The 19,311-nt window shown below is 43.3% G+C and overlaps 1 protein-coding gene across 8 annotated transcripts in view; it reads left to right on the forward strand.

Annotated features, from left to right (window-relative positions):
- The window catches only part of SRS2 (P-loop containing nucleoside triphosphate hydrolases superfamily protein), a 221,544-nt gene that overhangs the window by 37,325 nt on the left and 164,908 nt on the right, over positions 1–19,311 (forward strand). For 5 of the 8 annotated variants that reach the window (XM_086517620.1, XM_086517619.1, XM_086517617.1 and 2 more), the window contains exons 2-16: positions 2,582–2,890; positions 2,976–3,801; positions 3,999–4,040; positions 4,123–4,286; positions 4,405–4,627; positions 4,701–4,757; positions 4,840–4,945; positions 5,084–5,217; positions 5,285–5,359; positions 5,460–5,585; positions 5,785–5,916; positions 6,115–6,198; positions 6,267–6,377; positions 9,126–9,226; positions 9,322–9,388. In XM_086517620.1, coding sequence (XP_086373746.1) covers positions 2,582–2,890; positions 2,976–3,801; positions 3,999–4,040; positions 4,123–4,286; positions 4,405–4,627; positions 4,701–4,757; positions 4,840–4,945; positions 5,084–5,217; positions 5,285–5,359; positions 5,460–5,585; positions 5,785–5,916; positions 6,115–6,198; positions 6,267–6,377; positions 9,126–9,226; positions 9,322–9,388 — 2,557 coding nt within the window. The remainder of the gene's footprint in view (positions 1–2,581; positions 2,891–2,975; positions 3,802–3,998; positions 4,041–4,122; positions 4,287–4,404; positions 4,628–4,700; positions 4,758–4,839; positions 4,946–5,083; positions 5,218–5,284; positions 5,360–5,459; positions 5,586–5,784; positions 5,917–6,114; positions 6,199–6,266; positions 6,378–9,125; positions 9,227–9,321; positions 9,389–19,311) is intronic. The other 3 variants (XM_086517618.1, XM_086517615.1, XM_086517616.1) reach the window with 3 other exon arrangements.

Raw genomic sequence — 19,311 nt, forward strand, 5'->3', positions numbered from 1 at the left:
AGTGTAGGTCAAAACATACCTTTTTTTTGTTTTTTATTTGGTCGTTCCGACCCCCGTCCCCGTTCCCTAACTTTTGCCGTCCCGTCCCCGACCACGACCCGCCGTTCTTGACCTGCCCGTGACCCGTTACCTGCTTGTAGCTGACGGTTTCCCACCTTTGGAAAAATCTTGTGGCCATCAAGTTGCTTCGAACTTCTCCATCTCATCTGCTCAGCCTGTAAAGAGAGTGCCACAAGATTCTCTCTGTTAATTGCATTCTCCTATCTTTTCAAGACATTTTGTAATATATAGCATCGGGAGCATGGGGTTTCTGATGATGTATGATAGTGATTGATGGTCACTTGGGTGTTAGGCAAACAATGCTGCAATTGTCAACCGCCTATTGTATAAGCTCTGTCATCTCCGGCTATTAGCTGTTAACTCATTTGTAGCATTGCCCACGCTAATGAATAAATTCTAGCATTTCACATATGGAGGCTTGAGAGTATCCTTCCCTTCTGTCAAGAACCAAGTGAAACTGTGCAAAAGGCACCAAAATACAACAAACTCAGCAAAGAGTGTAGGATTGTTAATTAGGAGCCACTAGCCACTTAGGCTGACAGTTTCTCATTTGAGAAAAATCCTGTTGTCATCAAGTCGATCTTTTCTAGCTCAATACAGACTCCAAAGAACAAACAATTTATTATTATTGTTTACCCCATGACCAACACATGATGCATACACAGAGCCACACAAAATGCCCAAAAGCCACACAAATGCCTTTAGAAGCCACAAGAAATTTGTGCAGACCTTGTTGTATGTGTTGAACTTTAGACAGAGAGAGAACAGGCGTAGAGAGTGCAAGCATAGAGACGCAGGTTTGAAGAAAATACGGAGGCCAGTGAAATGAAACATGTTCTCATATCAAAAGGGGGGCACACTATTTTTTGCCTTATAAACAAAATTGTTCCTAAAAGAAGCTTATGAAAGTTGCTTTTGACTCTGGGAGCATTATGCTCAATTTTAACGCAGGTTTTCGTGAGAGTGCTCACTCTGCAACTTGTAACAATTGTTGATCGATATAACAAACAAATACTGCAGGGGTTTCCTATTTGGGGGCAAACACTCTCTTAAAGGGAACTTTGCCTCTACCATGCCGACTCAGAATAAAGTGTGGAGTTTCTTTTTGGTTCTTTCCAGTTGTTTCAAGTCTGTATCAGTTTTTTTCCTGTTGGCACGTGGTATTAGTGGTAGGTTATAGGCATATTGTAGCATCAAGAGATCCTCACTACTTAGTATACACGTTTGTTCTTTGAGCACAAGAAGAGGGGGAGAGAGTGTCAATTGCTACTAAGGCTGGCGAGAGTGAAATGTTTTAAGGTGAAATGAAATGAAATGTTATAACATTGTGTTCAACATATTTCACATTTGAGGGTAAAACATTTTGTGGTGATGTTAGTAAGCACAAGGTTAAAGGTCTGGTAAAAATGCCTAATAGCCTATAGACATTTTGTATATGCATACATGGTATACATGTATGGTAACACATGCATCTTTATTAAGTGACAAGTTCACAGTCAGGAAGCAACTTAAGGATTTGAGTATCAACTCTCACAAAGTCGGAACTCCAATCTGAAGATTCAACTTCTTAAGTTAGGGCAAATCAAGTCAAGGAGTTGACATTTTTTAAGTTTTACGAATCCAGCTAAACTTTACAGTGCTTCTGCATACATCAGGGCTCCTTCTTTCCACAAAAATGAAGAGGCCCCAAAAGATGGTGGTAGTCATCCGTTGCATAAAACGGCAATTAGTTTTTTTCCAAAAAGCTGTGTGCTGCCTGCTGTTATGGCCGGGCTTTCTGGACAGCCAAAATTTGTTTCGGCTATTCTGTAATGTTCTGTTTTGGATCCCGATAATGTTCTGTCATCTTGAATGCCCTTATTTCCGGAGCGTGTCAGATTGCCCGGGAATGTTGTTCTGAGGTTGTTCCAAGGGGCTCTTTCAGCCACTCTGTACTATCTGATGAATAAGATTCGTTTTCGTTTGTGTTTGTGAAGTACCAGAGAGTATGATATGTAGTATGTGTTGTTTACGTTTAGGTTGTGACTGTCATCATTATTGAAAATGTTTTTTAAGTGCGGGTAATTAAGTGCGTAATAATTAGGCACGGACAGATCCATACTAGAAAGCGAAACAGTGCTCAATGTATTCATGGAGAAAGGATTTATAAAATTCTACTGGTTTGCTCTTTATATGCTGTTTGTTCAGCCCTTTGATCACATTGCAGACTGCCTCATGTCAGGTGCCCAAAGAGGTGAAAAAATGAAAGCCTTCGTGGTATATTGATAATAAGATTGAGAGCCAATAGTTGTATATGATGTTGGCTGCCTCATGTCAGGTGCCCAAAGAGGTGAAAAAATGAAAGCCTTCGTGGTATATTGATAATAAGATTGAGAGCCAATAGTTGTATATGATGTTGGCTGCATATCCAGTCTTAAGTCACATTTATCAAGAGAGTGGGGAGCACCTTGAATGTTGAGATGACATGAAATAGTTGCTATACATTGGTTCTTCTTTATTCTTGCTGATGTTTGGATTGTAGATGGGTTGTAATAAATATGGGCCGCTATTTGATTGGGCACAGAGTCCATTCAAAACCTGAATGTAATCAAGCAATTCAGGGGATGCCGGCTCTACCGGCAGCAGCTATTGAAGCTGGAAGGCCTGGTGATGCTCAATGCTCTCTTGATACCTCACCTTTAACCAGAAGTTTCACACCACCATGTTCATTACCGACGACACAAGTGAATTCAGACCTCAAACTGCAAAAAACTTTCTCAGAAACAGAGAATTTCCTGACACCTGTACAGAAAAAAAATTCAGTTTGCATCTTCTCCTCTAATACCAGCAGGTGCAGTACTTTCAGCCATTTGTCCAAAGGTTGTTCAATATACAAAGATTTCCTGCGTGGTTGATCATTGAATGCCTGCTTACAGGGTATCTTTAGATTCAAGAATGCCGGAAAATAACCTGTCCATGGCTGGTGCAAACAAGGCGCTGCTTCCACTTCACATTGAGGAGGTGCTTATACCAGACTCAGATCTTGACGAGAACATGTGTATGCAACTGGATTCCCTTTCTTCAGCTAGAGCTCCTCTAATGCAGTTATCTACAAATAGGCCCCCCGAACAATCTCGGAATTCATACTCTCAGAATAGTTCTCAACTCTCATGTTCCTCTATGGAAGGTCACCCCAAAACTGCAGTACTGCCAGCAACAATAGAAGGCAGTGTCTTTGAGCTATACCCACCTTCATCCTCACAGGTAGATTCTACAAAGGCCTCCATACCCGTAGCATCAGAAGAGGCTGGTGTTTTGACTTCATCAACAGAGTTCTATTTGCAGGAGATACTGTCATCCATGATAGATACAAAGTTTGACAGTCTTGAGGAAGCAGATCAATCTTGTACAAGGAGTGCATCTTTAGATACTGTGGTTCCAGAGCAGCAAGTTACTTTGAATGTTTTGCAAGAAGCTAATGGCTTGTCAATCAGTTGTGAAAGTTCATGTGTTCAACCTAGGCTGAAGTCAATTTCTGAGACAGATATTCTAGTGCAAATGTCAAGCTCCACTGTTAATACAGTTGCAGTTAATTGTTTGCCATCCTCATCTATCCTAGAATCTTGTTTAGGTGAAGCTTCTGCCGATGCCTCAAAAATGCTGCCTGCATACTTACAGACATTAAATGACACACAGAGAGAAGCGGTGCTTAGTGACATACAAAAGCCATTGCTTATTCTTGCAGGGCCTGGAAGTGGCAAGGTAATGCTTTAACCTTGTTATGATTGAAAAAAATCTGCTCTCTCAGTTATTCAGGCAAAAGCTTTACGTAAGGAGGTTTCATCGCCTGGTTCTGTAATCATCATTCAATGTTGAAGCATAAGTGTCATCCTTAAGTTTGATTCTGTTTCATTACGCCACTTGGTTAGTGTTTGAAGTCTCTGAATGACTGGTTGCAGACTTCAACAATGGTTGCTCGCCTCTTACGTCTGTTGAGTGAGGTTTTGATTTACATGTTTTACTTCCCCTTGGTTGTTCCATGGACCCTTATGAGTTTTCATTCATTAATGTTAATCTTGATAGGGTGTGCAAGCTACAAACATCCTGGCAATGACTTTCACAACTGCAGCTGCAACAGAAATGAAGGAGAGAGTTGGTGCTCATGTTGGTAAATCGGTCTCTAAAGAACTGAATGTCTGCACCTTCCACTCTTTCTGCTTGCAGCTGTGTCGATCCAATGCAGAAAAGTGAGGAGACTTGTCAAGTCTTTGTGATTGCAAATTATTGATTGTGTTGAGAAATGATCTGAAAGGAGTCTACGTTAAAATCTGTTTCCTAATCTTATTTTCCTTGTGAAATCTGCAGGCTGGGGCGTTCTCCTGATTTTTTGGTGTATGGGCATGGGCAACAAAGGAGGGCAGTCATTGAAGCAACAAGGCTGGCCTTGCCTGAAATTCAGTCGTCAAAGGATGTTCCATCAGTGGTTGGTGCTGCTTTAAATGCTAGCATTGGTTCCACTTCTGATCAGCTTAGCGATCCAAGGTTGCTGAAAGAAAGGGCTAGAAAATGGGACAAGTTTGTGACTCAAGTAAGAATCATGAGAAAAACTGCTTTTACATCCTTGTCAGTTGAGAGACTGACTGGTGGTTCCTTTATTTCAGGCCAAAGCTTCTGGACAAACACCTGAATACTTTGAAAGTGTTGGAAATGTGTCAGGGGTACGCATTAGATTATTTGATGTGTTTCAGTGTTGGAAAGTTTTATTAGCTGTTGTGCTCAAGACTGATGTACTGGTTTCAGGCAGCTGTTTTGAGGCATTATAATGCAACACTAGCAACTTGTGATGCTCTTGATTATCACGATTTCATTAATCACGCAGTTGCATTGCTTCTTGATGACGAGGAAGGTAGATCTGATTGGTTACATATTTCTTTTGGGTGATTTATGAAGGCTTCCTGGTTGTTTTGATTTGGATTATTTTATTATGAAAAAATGTGTTTCCCATCTGATTCTTATAGTTTACTTGAATACCTTTTCATGTTAGCCTTGAAGCAGTGCTTGTTAAAATGGACTTGTCTACTCGTTGATGAGTTTCAAGATACCAGCAAAATGCAATATGAGCTCTTGCGTCTACTTGGATCTCAGAAGCGGATTACTGTTGTTGGTGATGATGATCAAGTAAGTTAATGTTATTTCCTTGGTGTATCAGACTCTTACAATCTAATATTAACGCGTATAATTGCAGTCCATATTTAGCTTTAATGGTGCAGACTCTAATAATTTTGAGGCCTTCCGAAAGGACTTTCACGACTTGAAGGAGGTAGAGGATCTTTTTGCATAAAATTTGCTTTCTAAATAGTCATTAAAGGACATCTAGTTTTCTTTAATTGTCACTAAAAATTATCATACCCTTCTTGCAGGTTAGGCTGCAACATAACTACCGTTCAACTAGATGTATCGTAGAGGCTGCTGCTGCTCTCATTGGAAACAACGTCAATCGCTGTGAAGGCAAACAAGCAGTGACCAATAATGAGTATGGTGAAATGGTATCCATAAAAGTTTTGCTAGTTGTGTAAGCTAATTATTATCTGAAATGTGGTTGAAAGCTTGCGGTTAACCCAGATTTACAGCTTATGAACTTGTGTGAACAATGCTAGGAAGCTTTGTACTGTAACAGAGATATAATAAGTTGTTTTGTTTTAGTTCTCAAGCTTCAAGCTGCTGATGCTTCCTTAATAATTTTAGATAAGTGTAAAGGAATGCAGGAATGATGATGCACAATGCTGCTTTGCAATTGATACCATCATTATGAGTGCACAGAAATTGTCCCCCAACAAATCTAGTTATGGAAACTTTGCCATTTTATATCGTCGTCAAGTAAGTCGTTTGCTTGATGGTCTCATTGAACTGACTAGTTAACTATAGCAAATAATTTGCTCAAATAAATCTTTTTGATATGGATTCCTGAGGAAGTCTCCTTTTTTTCATAAAGTGTTGCTACTGTGACATTTGTGATATTTGAATGTTCAAGGCATAACAGTATTGGTAATTCTCTAATGATGTTTGCTTTATAAGGTGACTGGAAGGATTTTTCAAACAGCATTGCGATCCCGAAAAATTCCATTCAATATTCATGGTGTTGCTTTTTATAGGAAAAAGGTAATTCATGGTGCTTTTCATGCAGGCAAAGATCTAAGCTGCAGCATGTTGAGCCCTTTGTTTTGCAGGTTGTAAAGACCATCATTTCCTTGCTTTGGACAGCCTTAAATAGTGATGCTATATATTGCAGCCGGGTTTTCAAGGCTCTGTTTGGAAGTGACAGGGTGGAGGCTAAAAAGGTTTCTTATATTGCTATGCGTTGATCATTATTCGGTTTTAATCAGCTGAAAGGATTTGATAGAAGGGGCTCTATTTTTGGTTTCATTATGTGTTAACTACTGTATCTCTATGTAGCTCTTACATAACTCAGGCACTATCCAAGAACAAACTTATTTGGCATGAAATATTAAAAAGCAAGCTAAGCGTTTAGAAATCCTTTTTTGTATCGGGAGGATGACTGTAAAACAACATAAAGTTCAGCTTCCAATCTAAAATAGTCTTTCCTCTACTAACAGTTGAATTCATTTTGCTTTTGTTGTCCTTTCACCCACCTATTCCACAGCAATGTTGGGAAGAAGAGATCATCATTAGAACAAGAGTCTTGGCGAAAAGAGAGCTGTCATATATTTTGTAACAGTTGAGAACGACGGCTGGAGTGTAAGTACAAGGGCGGCAGTCTAGTGTGGACATGAGCATGTCTACCCTCATTTTTTCTTTGTTTGGAGCCGGAAGACATCAGACGGCAGGTAACCAGACTACTAGGAGGTGAGCATGGATAGCCTTTTTCTCTCCATGGGGTTTGTATAGTAACAGGGTTTCCCTAAACACGATAGGACATGGGGTATTGAATAAAGAGGGAGCTGTGGGATCGATGAATACAAACTGGGGCACGGAAATCGAGATCACGAGAGCAGTTTGATTAGTGGGCCTGTGTCCAAGTTTACATTTTCTGTCCAAGTTTACTTTCACCAGGTAAGTGTGTGATATAAGGCTATCTTTTGCTAGGGGGCCAAGAAATCCCACAAGACTGCATGGTTAGAGCTCGAGCCTGTTAAAGTGGATGTCGTGGGTCGAAGACCACTGGCGGGCACAGGTGCGCCTTTTTGTTTGAACCACTTGGTACCTTAAGATGCCTGCGTATACCTCCCCACAAAAGATCCTATCACCAAGGAGTCTAAAGACCTCATGGAACTTAGTGTGGAGGATATGCAACCTGACTGCGAAACGCTGGAGGCCCAAAGCAAAATGACTTGTTCAGAGAGAGACATTTCCTAGCTCTTGAAGGCCAAGGTGAAAACACCTAGATTAAGGTTAAAAAAGATCAAATGCTTCCAAATTTAGGTTTGTAGGTATGGACAAATGAGAATTTCTTCATTAGTAAACCCTAGTATTGAAAGGAGAAATTTCTTGTTAATCTGCATGGAATGGGCTCTATTTTCATGTAGGTGTGAAGTAGACAAGCAATAAAGGCAAAATGTTTGATAGTCATTTAGAATAAGAGCATAAACCAATAAAGCTGCTTACTGCATTTGTAAGGGCTTTGGCTTTGTCTCCTACCATCTTGACTCCGTTTTTTTGAAACAATATTGCTGAAACAATAAATCTCATTCATTAAAATTCACTCTTCTTCCCATTGATGACCATTTGACATGTTTAAAACTCCAATTTTTTTGCTAAACATTGTTGATGTCCAACTTCTGCTAAAATTGGTCTATTTTCAGCATGCAAATTATGTGTTTGATTTAAATCTCATAATATCCATGTACAATCTTGTGTGGTTGAAGTCAATGCAGACTATGCAGGGAGGGAGAGACTGGGGGAGGTGGAGGATGAGGAGCATTATGGATGCGGCTGCAAGGCCTAGTCCACCATCAGGGACCGACACCCCACCCTGTTCAAAGGGCATCGCTCCCTCTGTATGCTCTTAGAGTAAGCAGATTAGTGCATCCTGGCAAGGTTTATACTAGACACTCATAACACAGAAAGCTCTCTTTATAATCCCGGATAACACCTTGCAGGGAGTGTCAGACATAGATAACTGCATTTTTTCAGAGATCCAATCCACCTCTGCCCATCAGTAGGGGGTCACTCTACAGAGGGCAGAGACACTCAGGGCCAGCAAGAGACATGGGGCACCTGGCTTTTTGACGCCTGTCTCTATCACTGAGAGATGACAGAGATCAGAGACCAGTTTCACCCAGAGATCCAATCCACTTCTGCCCACCAGTAGGGAGTCACTCTACAGAGGGCAGAGACACTCAGGGCCAGCAAGAGACATGGGGCACCTGGCTTTTTGACGCCTGTCTCTACCACTGAGAGATGACAGAGATCAGAGACCAGTTTCACCCAGAGACTACAGAGCGCCTTGCTCAGCTCAGATCAGATCGAGGCATATTCTTTAGGGAGCTGCTGATACCCCCCTCTTTGATGTACACAATACTACACCCCCCAGTGTAGTACATGATGGAGTTAGCTAGATTGTATACCCTATGCGTATAGTCCTGCATCTAGCAGTAGAGCTCCATCATCCAGCCATCCATCTTGGCTACCACCCGTTTTGGCAACCCCCTACTCTTGTATACTCCAGATCAATTCCTAGCATCAGCTTATTAGTTAGCTGTAGTCTTCTATTTCCAGTCCAGCTTTTCCTTTTTTTTGGGATGACAAAAGATATACCACACATGTACATTGATTTGTTTCATAGGCTGAGTCTGGCCTTTTAAAGACGTTAATAGAATCTTCCTTCCTTCCTTTCTTTCTGTTAAACTTCTTTGTCTTTATCTTCTGTGTCATGTGGTCATTATATATTGTCTTAATCTTTTAATCATGGGGTTACCAGATCATGACAGTGTATTGTTCATAAGCTGTGTGAGCTTGTCCTTTAGTGTTCATTCAATACGTAATCCTTGTCTGATAGTTTTCCTTTAGTGTTCATTCAATATGTGATCCTTGTCGATATCTTTTATGATTTCCGCTTTACTGGCAAGGTTGTGGAGTATGTGGACAAAGTGGCCAAGGCTTCTCAAAGTGAATTTCTGGAAGCAGCAAGGAGAGTATTCACTGCAAAAGTCTCTGGAATGTTTTCAAGGTGTCTCTTTTATAACATTTGCTGCTACTATTTTTAGTGTCCTGCTAGTTCAAAGTGAGATGGTCTGGCTCCATATTCCACTGCTTGTTTTCTAGGCGTCAACTTGCTAGTGGGAGGAAGGTTCTGTCAGTGATTGATGCTGTCGGCAAATTGGTTCGTAAGGTAGTTCTTTGTTTCTTTGTAATTTAAATAAGTACAAACTAGCTCGTTGTGGACTGGTCAATTAAAAAACTGTGTGGCAGAAAATGTAGTGTGTGATATGCAAGGAAGTCCAAACACCGTTTTATTTTGAAGTCTATAGGAGACCTTTGTTCTTACCTTTCAATATACAAGCACCTAGGTAGATATATATAATAGAAGAGGGTTTCAGAGGAACATGTCCAATAGGGTGCAACAGGTTACCATGGATTTTTTTAGAGGGGTTGAGTTACAGCAAACCCCCCCCCCCCCCCCCCCCCCCCCCCCCCCCCCCCCCCCCCCCCGCGGGCAAACCCCACGCCCCCCCTTCCGCACCTTCCTTGAGAAGTTCGGTGCTGACGCTTGCCGAAACAGGGTCACTTTTTACAACTCATGTGTAGTGAATGAGCCTTATTAAAATGGGTCACTCTTTACAACTCGTGTGTAGTAACAGCCAGGTTGGTTGTTTACCAACCTTTTCTAGAATTATTTGGCTACAATCAGCCATCATAGCAGGACCTGTACACCAACTATGACAATCATAGATACCTTCTGTTCCTGTGGGGGGTTATGATGTGTTTGATAATGTGGCTTGTAAGCACAAGGCTGAGGTGCTTAGGGCTGAGAGAAGGGGATGTGTGACTTTGTAGAGAAATGTGTAATGTGTTACTCAATGATGTGCTAGCAAGCATAGGGGTGAGGTTGCACAAGGTGAGAAAGAGAGGAAACATGTGACAATGTTTAAGATAGAGGGTCATAAGTTGTGTTAAAGTGGTTTATTGTACACCGCCACTCTCAAAACTTAGCTTACAGTGGATATATTCAAGAGCGGAAGTGTAAAAGCAGGCAGTGACGTAGGCTACTTTGGGTCCCTTTTTTTTGGCGCTATATTGGTGCATCACAAATATCAAACAAGGAAAGAATGCCAACAAGGATGGTGAATGCTGTTGGCTGTGAATGAGCTTAGGGAGGATCTAAATGATGAACATTTGCAGATGGAGGTGCTTAGATGGGAGTGCATGTAGGTGGAGCATGACGCGGAACTATTGTAGAGCACATGGTAGAGGTTACGTGGGAAGAATGCCTTGCACAATAGTGATAGTAACTTTATCTGCACTTTAAGAGGGTATTCCAAAACTTAAACTGTCACTATTCGTCGATGAAGACTCTGGCTCGAGTGTACTTTACCCGCAAAGCACTCATTCGAATTTGTAACTGTGTTTGATAATCTACTTGAACTCCACAAGGTAGGGGCGTTCCAAATCTGATGAGTTAAGAGGGAGAGGGGTTGCCTTTTTATAGGCGGGCTTTTTTTGGGGGGGGGGGGGGGGGGGGGGGGGCGGGTTTGTGTTTCATATGAGGATGGGTTCTTGAGCAGTGTGGGTAGTGTGAACCAAGCCCCGCCTATATAAAGGCAATCATGATGCTTTATGAATAGGACCATGGGCTCATAGGTGAGCTATCTTGTGTGATCACCACGCTTGAACTATAGAGGGAATCGAGGATGGTTATGATAATATGGGGTCCTATAAATAGGACACGGGGCTCATTTATGAGCTATCTGTTGTGATTAGCACACATGAGCCCTTGGTAGTGCTTGCTTGGACACCCAAGCTAGGTAGTAGGGCGTGGATTGGTGGTATGGGATGCCAGTTCTTGAGGTGAGGCACTATGCCGGGATAGCTGTAGTCTTTGAGGCTCGGGGGTTTGGCCATCACATATGGTACAACATTGGTCAGATATGTGGCTTAGTTGGGGCAGCGTGTAGGGTGCAGCATTTGGCAAATATGGGGTGAGTCGGGGTTATACTGGAACGGTGGCAAGCTCTCCAAATCAAGGCCATGTGCTCCTAACCATGCTCTGACCTGAATGTACAAAGCTTTGTCATATCCAGACTCTGCTATTTGTATGGCTGCCTCGAATGCTCGCCATGGGAGTCTGTCAGCCGGGAGCTCTCTCACTCTCTGGATAAAGCAGACTGTTTGAAAGAGTGCCTCCACTACGGGGGGGGGGGGGTTAGCAAGCTTTGCCTTGATGATGTCTTGTGGCACTGTGTGCTTGTCTCAAAACAGGCAGGAGATCATGTATACCTCTGGTCTCTCGATCCGTGCCCACTGGCTATCGGTCAACCCGGGTGCCCACACTGCTATTGCGTACATCAGGGCTATAGAGAGAGAGAGAAAAAAAAAAAGAAATGTTATATTAACGTCTTCAAAAGGCCAAAGTGACCTATGAGACCAGAAAGTTACAATGTGGTGGATCTGATACAAAGTCAGAGTATGACAAAAATGAAATGCCAAATGTCACAATAAAATACTATGGAATCCTAAACTACTAGGTGTGAACTAAGCAGCTAGCTGGGATAGCTAGATCACGAGAGAGAGAAATGAAATGAAATGAAATGTTATATTAACGTCTTCAAAAGGCCAAAATGACCTATGAGACCAATCAGTTACAAAATAGTGAATCTAATACCATGTCTGGGTACAAAAGAACTAGAAAAGAACTAGAAGTGGAACAAAATACTACTACTACTACTACAATCTAAAACTACGTGGGTGTAGCAGCTGATACAATAGGTACCCGGTAAACTGGATGTAACAGTGTGTGAAACAAAGATGGAAGAAATGGTGAGGATCCATCCTCATTTGCACTCTGGATGTCGAGAGAGTATGGCTCGAATCTTCTGTTGTAGTCTCCGTCGATGCTGTGTAGCTCCTCTCCTCAGTCGCGGTCGTTTGTATCTCTGTAGCTCCAATGCTCGGTCGATGAGAGTGCCAGTAGTGGTCGAATGAGTGTGGGACGAGCTCTGCAGTGGTGGCTGCTCCTCTGGCTGTCCCATATCTAGTGAAAAGAAATCTGTAATGTGTCTCTGGGACTGCCTCTCTCTAGCTCTCCCCAGTAAAGTGTCTCTATACCTGTGTAACTCAAGTAGATATAGTCCAAGACATCTCTGATCCTCATAACTCATGACCCTAGATAGAGGACCAAAACCCTCTCTGAATAAGCAGTGGAGAGAGAGAGAGAGAGAGAGAGAGAGAGAGAGAGAGAGAGAGAGAGAGAGAGAGAGAGAGAGAGAGAGAGAGAGAGAGAGAGAAATGAAATATTATATTAACGTCTTCAAAAGGCCAAAATGACCTATGAGACCAGAGCGTTACAATGTGGTGGATCTGATACGAAAGTAACAAAATGATAAAATATAAATACTATGAAATCTTAATCTGATAGGTGTGCACTAAGCAGCTAGCCGGGATAGCTAAATCACAAGTCACAAGAGATCCAGCATTGGTCGCTGGCGGATCTCATCAATCTCCTCCATGGTCAGCAGTCTGGGCGTCGTGCATGTCGGGCCAAAGTGATCCGAATCCTCTGATGTAGCCTCCATCGATGTTGTGTAGTCCTCCGCAGTCATGGGCGTCTGGATCTCCCCAACTCAGTCGCTCGGTCGATCGGTGTGCCTCTGGTGTGAGGCGACAACATCTGCTATGGTGGTAGCTCCTCCGGGTGTCAAGTGTCTGCTCTAAAGAAGTTTGTGATGTGTCTCAGAGACTGGTTGGCCTCTTCTCTCATCAGGCTCTCTGTGTGTCTGCGTAGCTCGAGCAGAAACAAACCCAGGCATCTCTGATCCTCGTACCTCATGACTTTGGAGAGTGGTCCCTTGAAATTGGCCTGTAGGGCGGTAGGCTTTGGCTTTCACCCGAAATTCTTTACTTTACTTGAGAGAGAGAGAGAGAGAGAGAGAGAGAGAGAGAGAGAGAGAGAGAGAGAGAGAGAGAGAGAGAGAGAGAGAGAGAGAGAGAGAGAGAGAGAGAGAGAGAGAGAGAGAGAGAGAGAGAGAGAGAGAGAGAAATGAAATGAAATGTTATATTAATGTCTTCAAAAGGCCATAATGACCTATGAGACCAGAAAGTTACAAGGTGGTGGATCTGATACAAAGTCAGAGTAACAAAATAACCTAACAACAGTACAAAACAAAACAAAGATATATTCTATGGGATCTTGGATTGGTCAATGTGATCTAAGCAAAAAACTAAGCCAAAATGGGCGGCTTGTTGGGATAACTGAATCACAAAAGATCTAGCATCGGTCATTGGCGAATCTCATCAATTTCCTCCATGGTTAGTAGTCTGACCGGGCGTCGTGCATGCCTGGCCAGCGTGCTCCGAATCTTTTGTCGTAGCCTTCGTCGATTCTGTGTAGTCTTTCGCAGTCGTGGGCGCCTGGATTTCCCCAGTTCAATCGCTCAGTCGATCAGTGTGCCTCTGGTGTGAGACGAGGGGGAGTTCTGCTGTGGGAGTGGCTCTTGCGGTTGTCCCGTGTCTGCTCTGAAGAAGTTTGTGATCTGTCTTTGAGACTGGCTAGCCTCGCCATTCAGCAGGCTCTCTCTATGTGTGCGCAGCTCGAGCAAGAACAAACCCAGGCATCTTTGATCTTCGTATCCCATTATTCTTGAGAGTGGTCCAAAACCCTCTCTGAACAAGCAATGGAAGCGGCCTCGTATCTCGTAGTAGATGGGGCAGCGGCATGTATAATGCAGCTATGTCTCAGGTTCCAGGTCACACAATGGGCATGTCCTGGCCTCTGCCAGTACTCCGCTGTATCTCCCAGTTTCAATCCGTAGCTGGTGAGACGATGTGTGTAACTGGCCAATAGCACATCGTATCCCATGAGACAAGTGGGTATCCATGTACCTTGGTCTCGTCACAAAACCATCTTCCGTGAGCTGGAGAAGGTGGTCTCTGTAGAAAGACATCTTCGTGCCCAATTCTTGTGCTGGTTGTATCCATGTCCTCCTGGTGTCTAGCTGGGTCAGGTCTTGGCGGATGAGCTTGGTGATCTCCGACTGTGTGTGTGTGAGAGAGAGAGAGAGAGAGAGAGAGAGAGAGAGAGAGAGAGAGAGAGAGAGAGAGAGAGAGAGAGAGAGAGAGAGAGAGAGAGAGAGAGAGAGATGAAATGAAATGTTATATTAACGTCTTCAAAAGGCCAAAATGACCTATGAGACCAATCAGTTACAAAATAGTGAATCTAATACCATGTCTGGGTACAAAAGAGAGAGAGAGAGAGAGAGAGAGAGAGAGAGAGAGAGAGAGAGAGAGAGAGAGAGAGAGAGAGAGAGAAATGAAATGAAATGTTATATTAACGTCTTCAAAAGGCCAAAATGACCTATGAGACCAATCAGTTACAAAATAGTGAATTTAATACCATGTCTGGGTACAAAAGAACTAGAAGTGGAACAAAATACTACTACTACTACTACAATCTAAAACTACGTGGCTGTAGCAGCTGATACAATAGGTACCCGATAAACTGGATGTAATAGTGTGTGAAACAAAGATGGAAGAAATGGTGAGGATCCATCCTCATCTGCACTCTGGATGTCGAGAGAGTATGGCTCAAATCTTCTGTTGTAGTCTCCGTCGATGCTGTGTAGCTCCTCTCCTCAGTCGCGGTCGTCTGTATCTCTGTAGCTTCAATGCTTGGTCGATGAGAGTGCCAGTAGTGGTCGAATGAGTGTGGGACGAGCTCTGCAGTGGTGGCTGCTCCTCTGGCTGTCCCATATCTAGTGAAAAGAAATCTGTAATGTCTCTGGGACTGCCTCTCTCTAGCTCTCCCCAGTAAAGTGTCTCTACACCTGTGTAACTCAAGTAGATATAGTCTAAGACATCTCTGATCCTCATAACTCATGACCCTAGATAGAGGACCAAAACCCTCTCTGAATAAGCAGTGGAAACGCCCCCGTATCTCATAGAACACTGTGCAATGACATATGTAGTGCAACTCTGTCTCTGGCTCTCTCTGGCATAATCGGCATATCCTGCTGTCTGCTGGTATCCCTCTGAATCTACCAGTCTCAATCTCGAGCTGATGTGAGGATGTGCGTATCTGACCAATGGCACAACGCAAACCATGAGACATATGTGTGTCCATGTAGCTGGGTCGAATCACAAACCCATCTCCTGTGAGGTGGAGAAGATGCTCTCTATAGAAAGCCATCTTCGTGCTCAACTCCTGAGGCGGCTCTATCCATGTCCTCCTGGTGTCGAGCTGGATCAGGTCCTGACGAATGAGTCTAGTGATCTCCACCCGTGTAAGAGACAGAGAGGGTGCCTGAAGAGAATACTGGAAAGGGGGCAACCTGTCCATGGTGAAGCCATGCGTCTGAAACCATGAAGTCCTCTGTGCATACCAGCATGAAGTGTCCCCTAGTAGAGCTAACTGTCTGGAAGACTCAAGGGCCAGTCTAGCATATCTGTCTCTAGTAGTATCCCATAGGCTGTGCACAAAGGACACTGATCTGGTAAGCGCCTCAATCTCCATGGGTTGGGCAGCTAGCTCTGCTCGAATGATCGCGTGAGGTACGGAGGCCTTGGCTCTAATCAATCGGGAGATCATAGATACAGAGAGAGAGAGAGAGAGAGAGAGAGAGAGAGAGAGAGAGAGAGAGAGAGAGAGAGAGAGAGAGAGAGAGAGAGAGAGAGAGAGAGTGCTTTGCAAAAGGAACGTGCGACGGGAATTAACACTTAAGCACATACATGGCTCGGAAGCTAGAATGCTCCGAGCAGGCGCCGACAACCTGTAGGCCCCAAAATTGGCGCCCCTTTCGGTATTTTTTTATACTTTGAGAGGGTAAATTACATAGTAAAGTCCTGGGAATTCTTTACTTGTATCCAGCTAGATACCACCTGTATTGGCCAAATTTCTGCAGCATAATAGTCCCAAAACTTGCGCGAAACCTATTCCCTTGCTGGAATTCACTTCCACTGGCATAAACCCTCTGATTTCTGTCCAAAAACAGTAAATTCAGCTCGCTGTATTTACTGGTTTTTGCCCTGTTTTCAGCGCTAAGCAGTCCTTGAACTATCCTTTGTCAGTGCGGCACTGTTCCCAATGGTTCTGGCGTCCGTATGGCTGAAAAACAGTCAAAATACAGTACACAACCAACGCTGAAATCGCACCTTTACGGCGAGGTTATCACCCTCACCGGTGCCTGCTTTTGTAGTAGTAGTTAGCTACTCTTGTTCCTGCTCAAAGAGGCTCTTGCCTCAGCCCAAAAGCATGAAACCACACAGCTGTACATCAGACAAATGAAGAGCCCTCTTGTGGGGCATCACATAACTGCACATAGGGGAGAGAGGGAGCGTGTAGTGTGCAGGGCATCACTCCTAGCACCACACTGTACGTAGAGAGGAAAGCAAGCACTCGATAGCTCTTAACCTGTGACAATTCTTGCAAAATGAGGCCTCCCAGCTACAAATTCAGCGCCACTTCTTCATGCATGAGGAAAGTGCATAAAAATGTGCCACTTGGTGCGATTATAAGCATTTTTCCGTTTCGGGGTTGCTGCCTAAAAATCTCCCAACTGGTTGCCCAGTTGACTTCGCGGCAGAGTTGTAAATGTTCCCCTTGTCATTCTGGAGGTAAAGACGCGAAAACATTTCACGCCCCAAAATAGAAGTTTCCTAATTTTTAGGAGATGCTTCCGTTGGGCTCCCACTGGTCTTCTGACCATCTATCCTCATTGGGACCACAACAAAAGTGCAATGTGCCCCAACTGTCTTTTGTTGGTGATCCCACCTTGACTTTGTGCCTTTATTGAGTTCACTTCCTAGTATCCACCGACTTGCTTAGTGCGACGTAGGGACCTACATGATCTTGTATTGAGCCTAGACATCCTCTTACTATACGAATTCCAGTGCCGACCCACTTCCCGTCTACGAGTGAAACTACCGTTCACATTGGCCATACCGTGTCCGACTATTTGCAACTTCAAAAAGAGGGTCCCAAAAATAAAACAATAATCATAGGAAAGAAACCAACAAGTAAGGTTAGCAGTTGCCACGTCCTCGTGACATAGTTAACAGTTGCCACGTCCTCGTGACATACCCCCCTCTTGAAATCGGAAACGTCCTCAATTGCATATCAAAAATACACGCCACTGATGATCTTGTGTTGTTAGCACTCTTTTATCATCGCATGTATCCGCAAGAAAGGTCGTAACACATAGATACAAATGACTTAATGATACCTTCATACTTTTGTCATTTCCATCTATTACACTGAATTCATATGTACATTTGATGTGGTAGCTCTATCATTAGCCCTCCTCTGCACACGTTGGGTTGGGACATAGGTAGGTTGTAACCCAAAGGCTTCAAGGTAAAGCTGCAATACATTTGGTGACTCTGACAGTTCATACTCTTCCATACACTTTGCATCCATAGGCGGATAGTTCTTGAACTTTACCAAATAGCGTCTTGCAACCTGTCGTTTAACTTTTCTGTCCTTATGTGCCAAAACTTGCTCAGGTACCAGGGTCTCATGAAGTTCCTCAACTATTGGCTGATCCTCATTTGACATATCTTCTGGCACATCACCCACGAAGGGTCTTAGAAGACTCATGTGAAACGCATTATGAATCTTCCACGCATCATGCAATTTTAGCTTGTAAGCCACATCTCTGATCTTGTCAAGCACTTGAAAAGGCCCATAGTAACGCATGCTGAGCTTAGGAAACAGTTGTTCCTTGCCCTTCATCTTCTTTAACCTTGCCTTTTCGAACCTTAACAGAATCCAATCACCAGGTGATAAGAGCAATTCAGGACGGTGACGATCAACAGCCTTTTTTTGTTTTGCGTTAGTCTTCTCCAAGGCAACTTTAATTTTCTTATAGATTTCATCCACGTTCTCAACATATCGATCTGCCTTAAAGATCTTGTCCTTTGCATGCAAAATGGGAGGAACCTTTTTGCTGTCTTCAACAATCTCAAAAGGTGCTTTGCCAGTCGACTAATGCATCGTATTATTGTACGCATACTCAAGCATAGGCAAATAGTGTTCCCACTTGCCTTTATTATCTGACACATAGCATTTCAGCAGATCTAAGACAATAGAATTAGCCTCTTCTGACTGTCCATCAATTTGTGAAAGGAAGACGAGAACTTGAGCGTAGTGCCCATGTTCTCAAACAATCCTCTCTAGAACAAATTGGTCATGCGAGGATCACGATCACTGACAATCGATTGTTGCATACTATGGCACTTAAACACATTTACATAAACAAGCGTGGCATCTGATCATATTTTATCTTCTTCTTGATAGGGATAAAATGGGCCTGCTTGCTGAACGTGCAGATAATGGTCCATATACCATCATTCCCTGTTGGCGTTCTTGGAAGATCAAAGATAAAGTCCATGGCAATGCTTTCCCATGGCTTATCCGGAATCGGTAGTGGTTGTGATAGCCCTGGTGCCTTTTGCCTGTCAAATTTGACCTTGTGGCAAATCACGCATGCTCGCACAAAGGCATCCACATCTCTCTCCTCAAGGTAGGCCAATAGAAGAATATCTGTACCACTTTAACTGTCACATCAATACCACGATGCCCTGCATACGGTGGGACATGATTTCTTCCATGACCTTATGTCGCAATGGCCTAGGGACACAAAGTCTGCCATGCATCATCATAAAATTATTTGTGAGGAGGTAGTGCTCACGATGTTGCCCCTCTTGCAATTGTTCAAAGATCATTGCAAAATCTTCATCGGTAGCATATTGTTCCTTCATATCATCTAACTCAAGATGATCACAACTGAAATTTGTGGCTTCCTTGATAATGCATCAGTCACAACATTCTTCTGGCCTTCCACATGCATAATTTGGAAGTGGAACATAGAAAGAATGTTTGCCCATCGCATATGCTTTTCGGATAACTTTGACTGTGTCAAGAAGTATCGCAAGGTCTGATGGTCTGTTTGGACAACAAAATCAACACCTAAAAGGTAGTGCTTCAAGCTAGAAAGCGCATGAATCGTGGCCAAGAGCTCTTTTTCATAGACTTGCATAGTCTTCTCCGGCTTGCAAAATTCGGCTTTCGTAAGCTACTACCAGTCCGTCTTGCATTAGCACTGC

This window comes from Adiantum capillus-veneris, chromosome 8, assembly GCF_014529385.1.
Source record: "Adiantum capillus-veneris isolate H3 chromosome 8, ASM1452938v2, whole genome shotgun sequence".
In the NCBI taxonomy this organism is placed as follows: Eukaryota; Viridiplantae; Streptophyta; class Polypodiopsida; order Polypodiales; family Pteridaceae; genus Adiantum; species Adiantum capillus-veneris.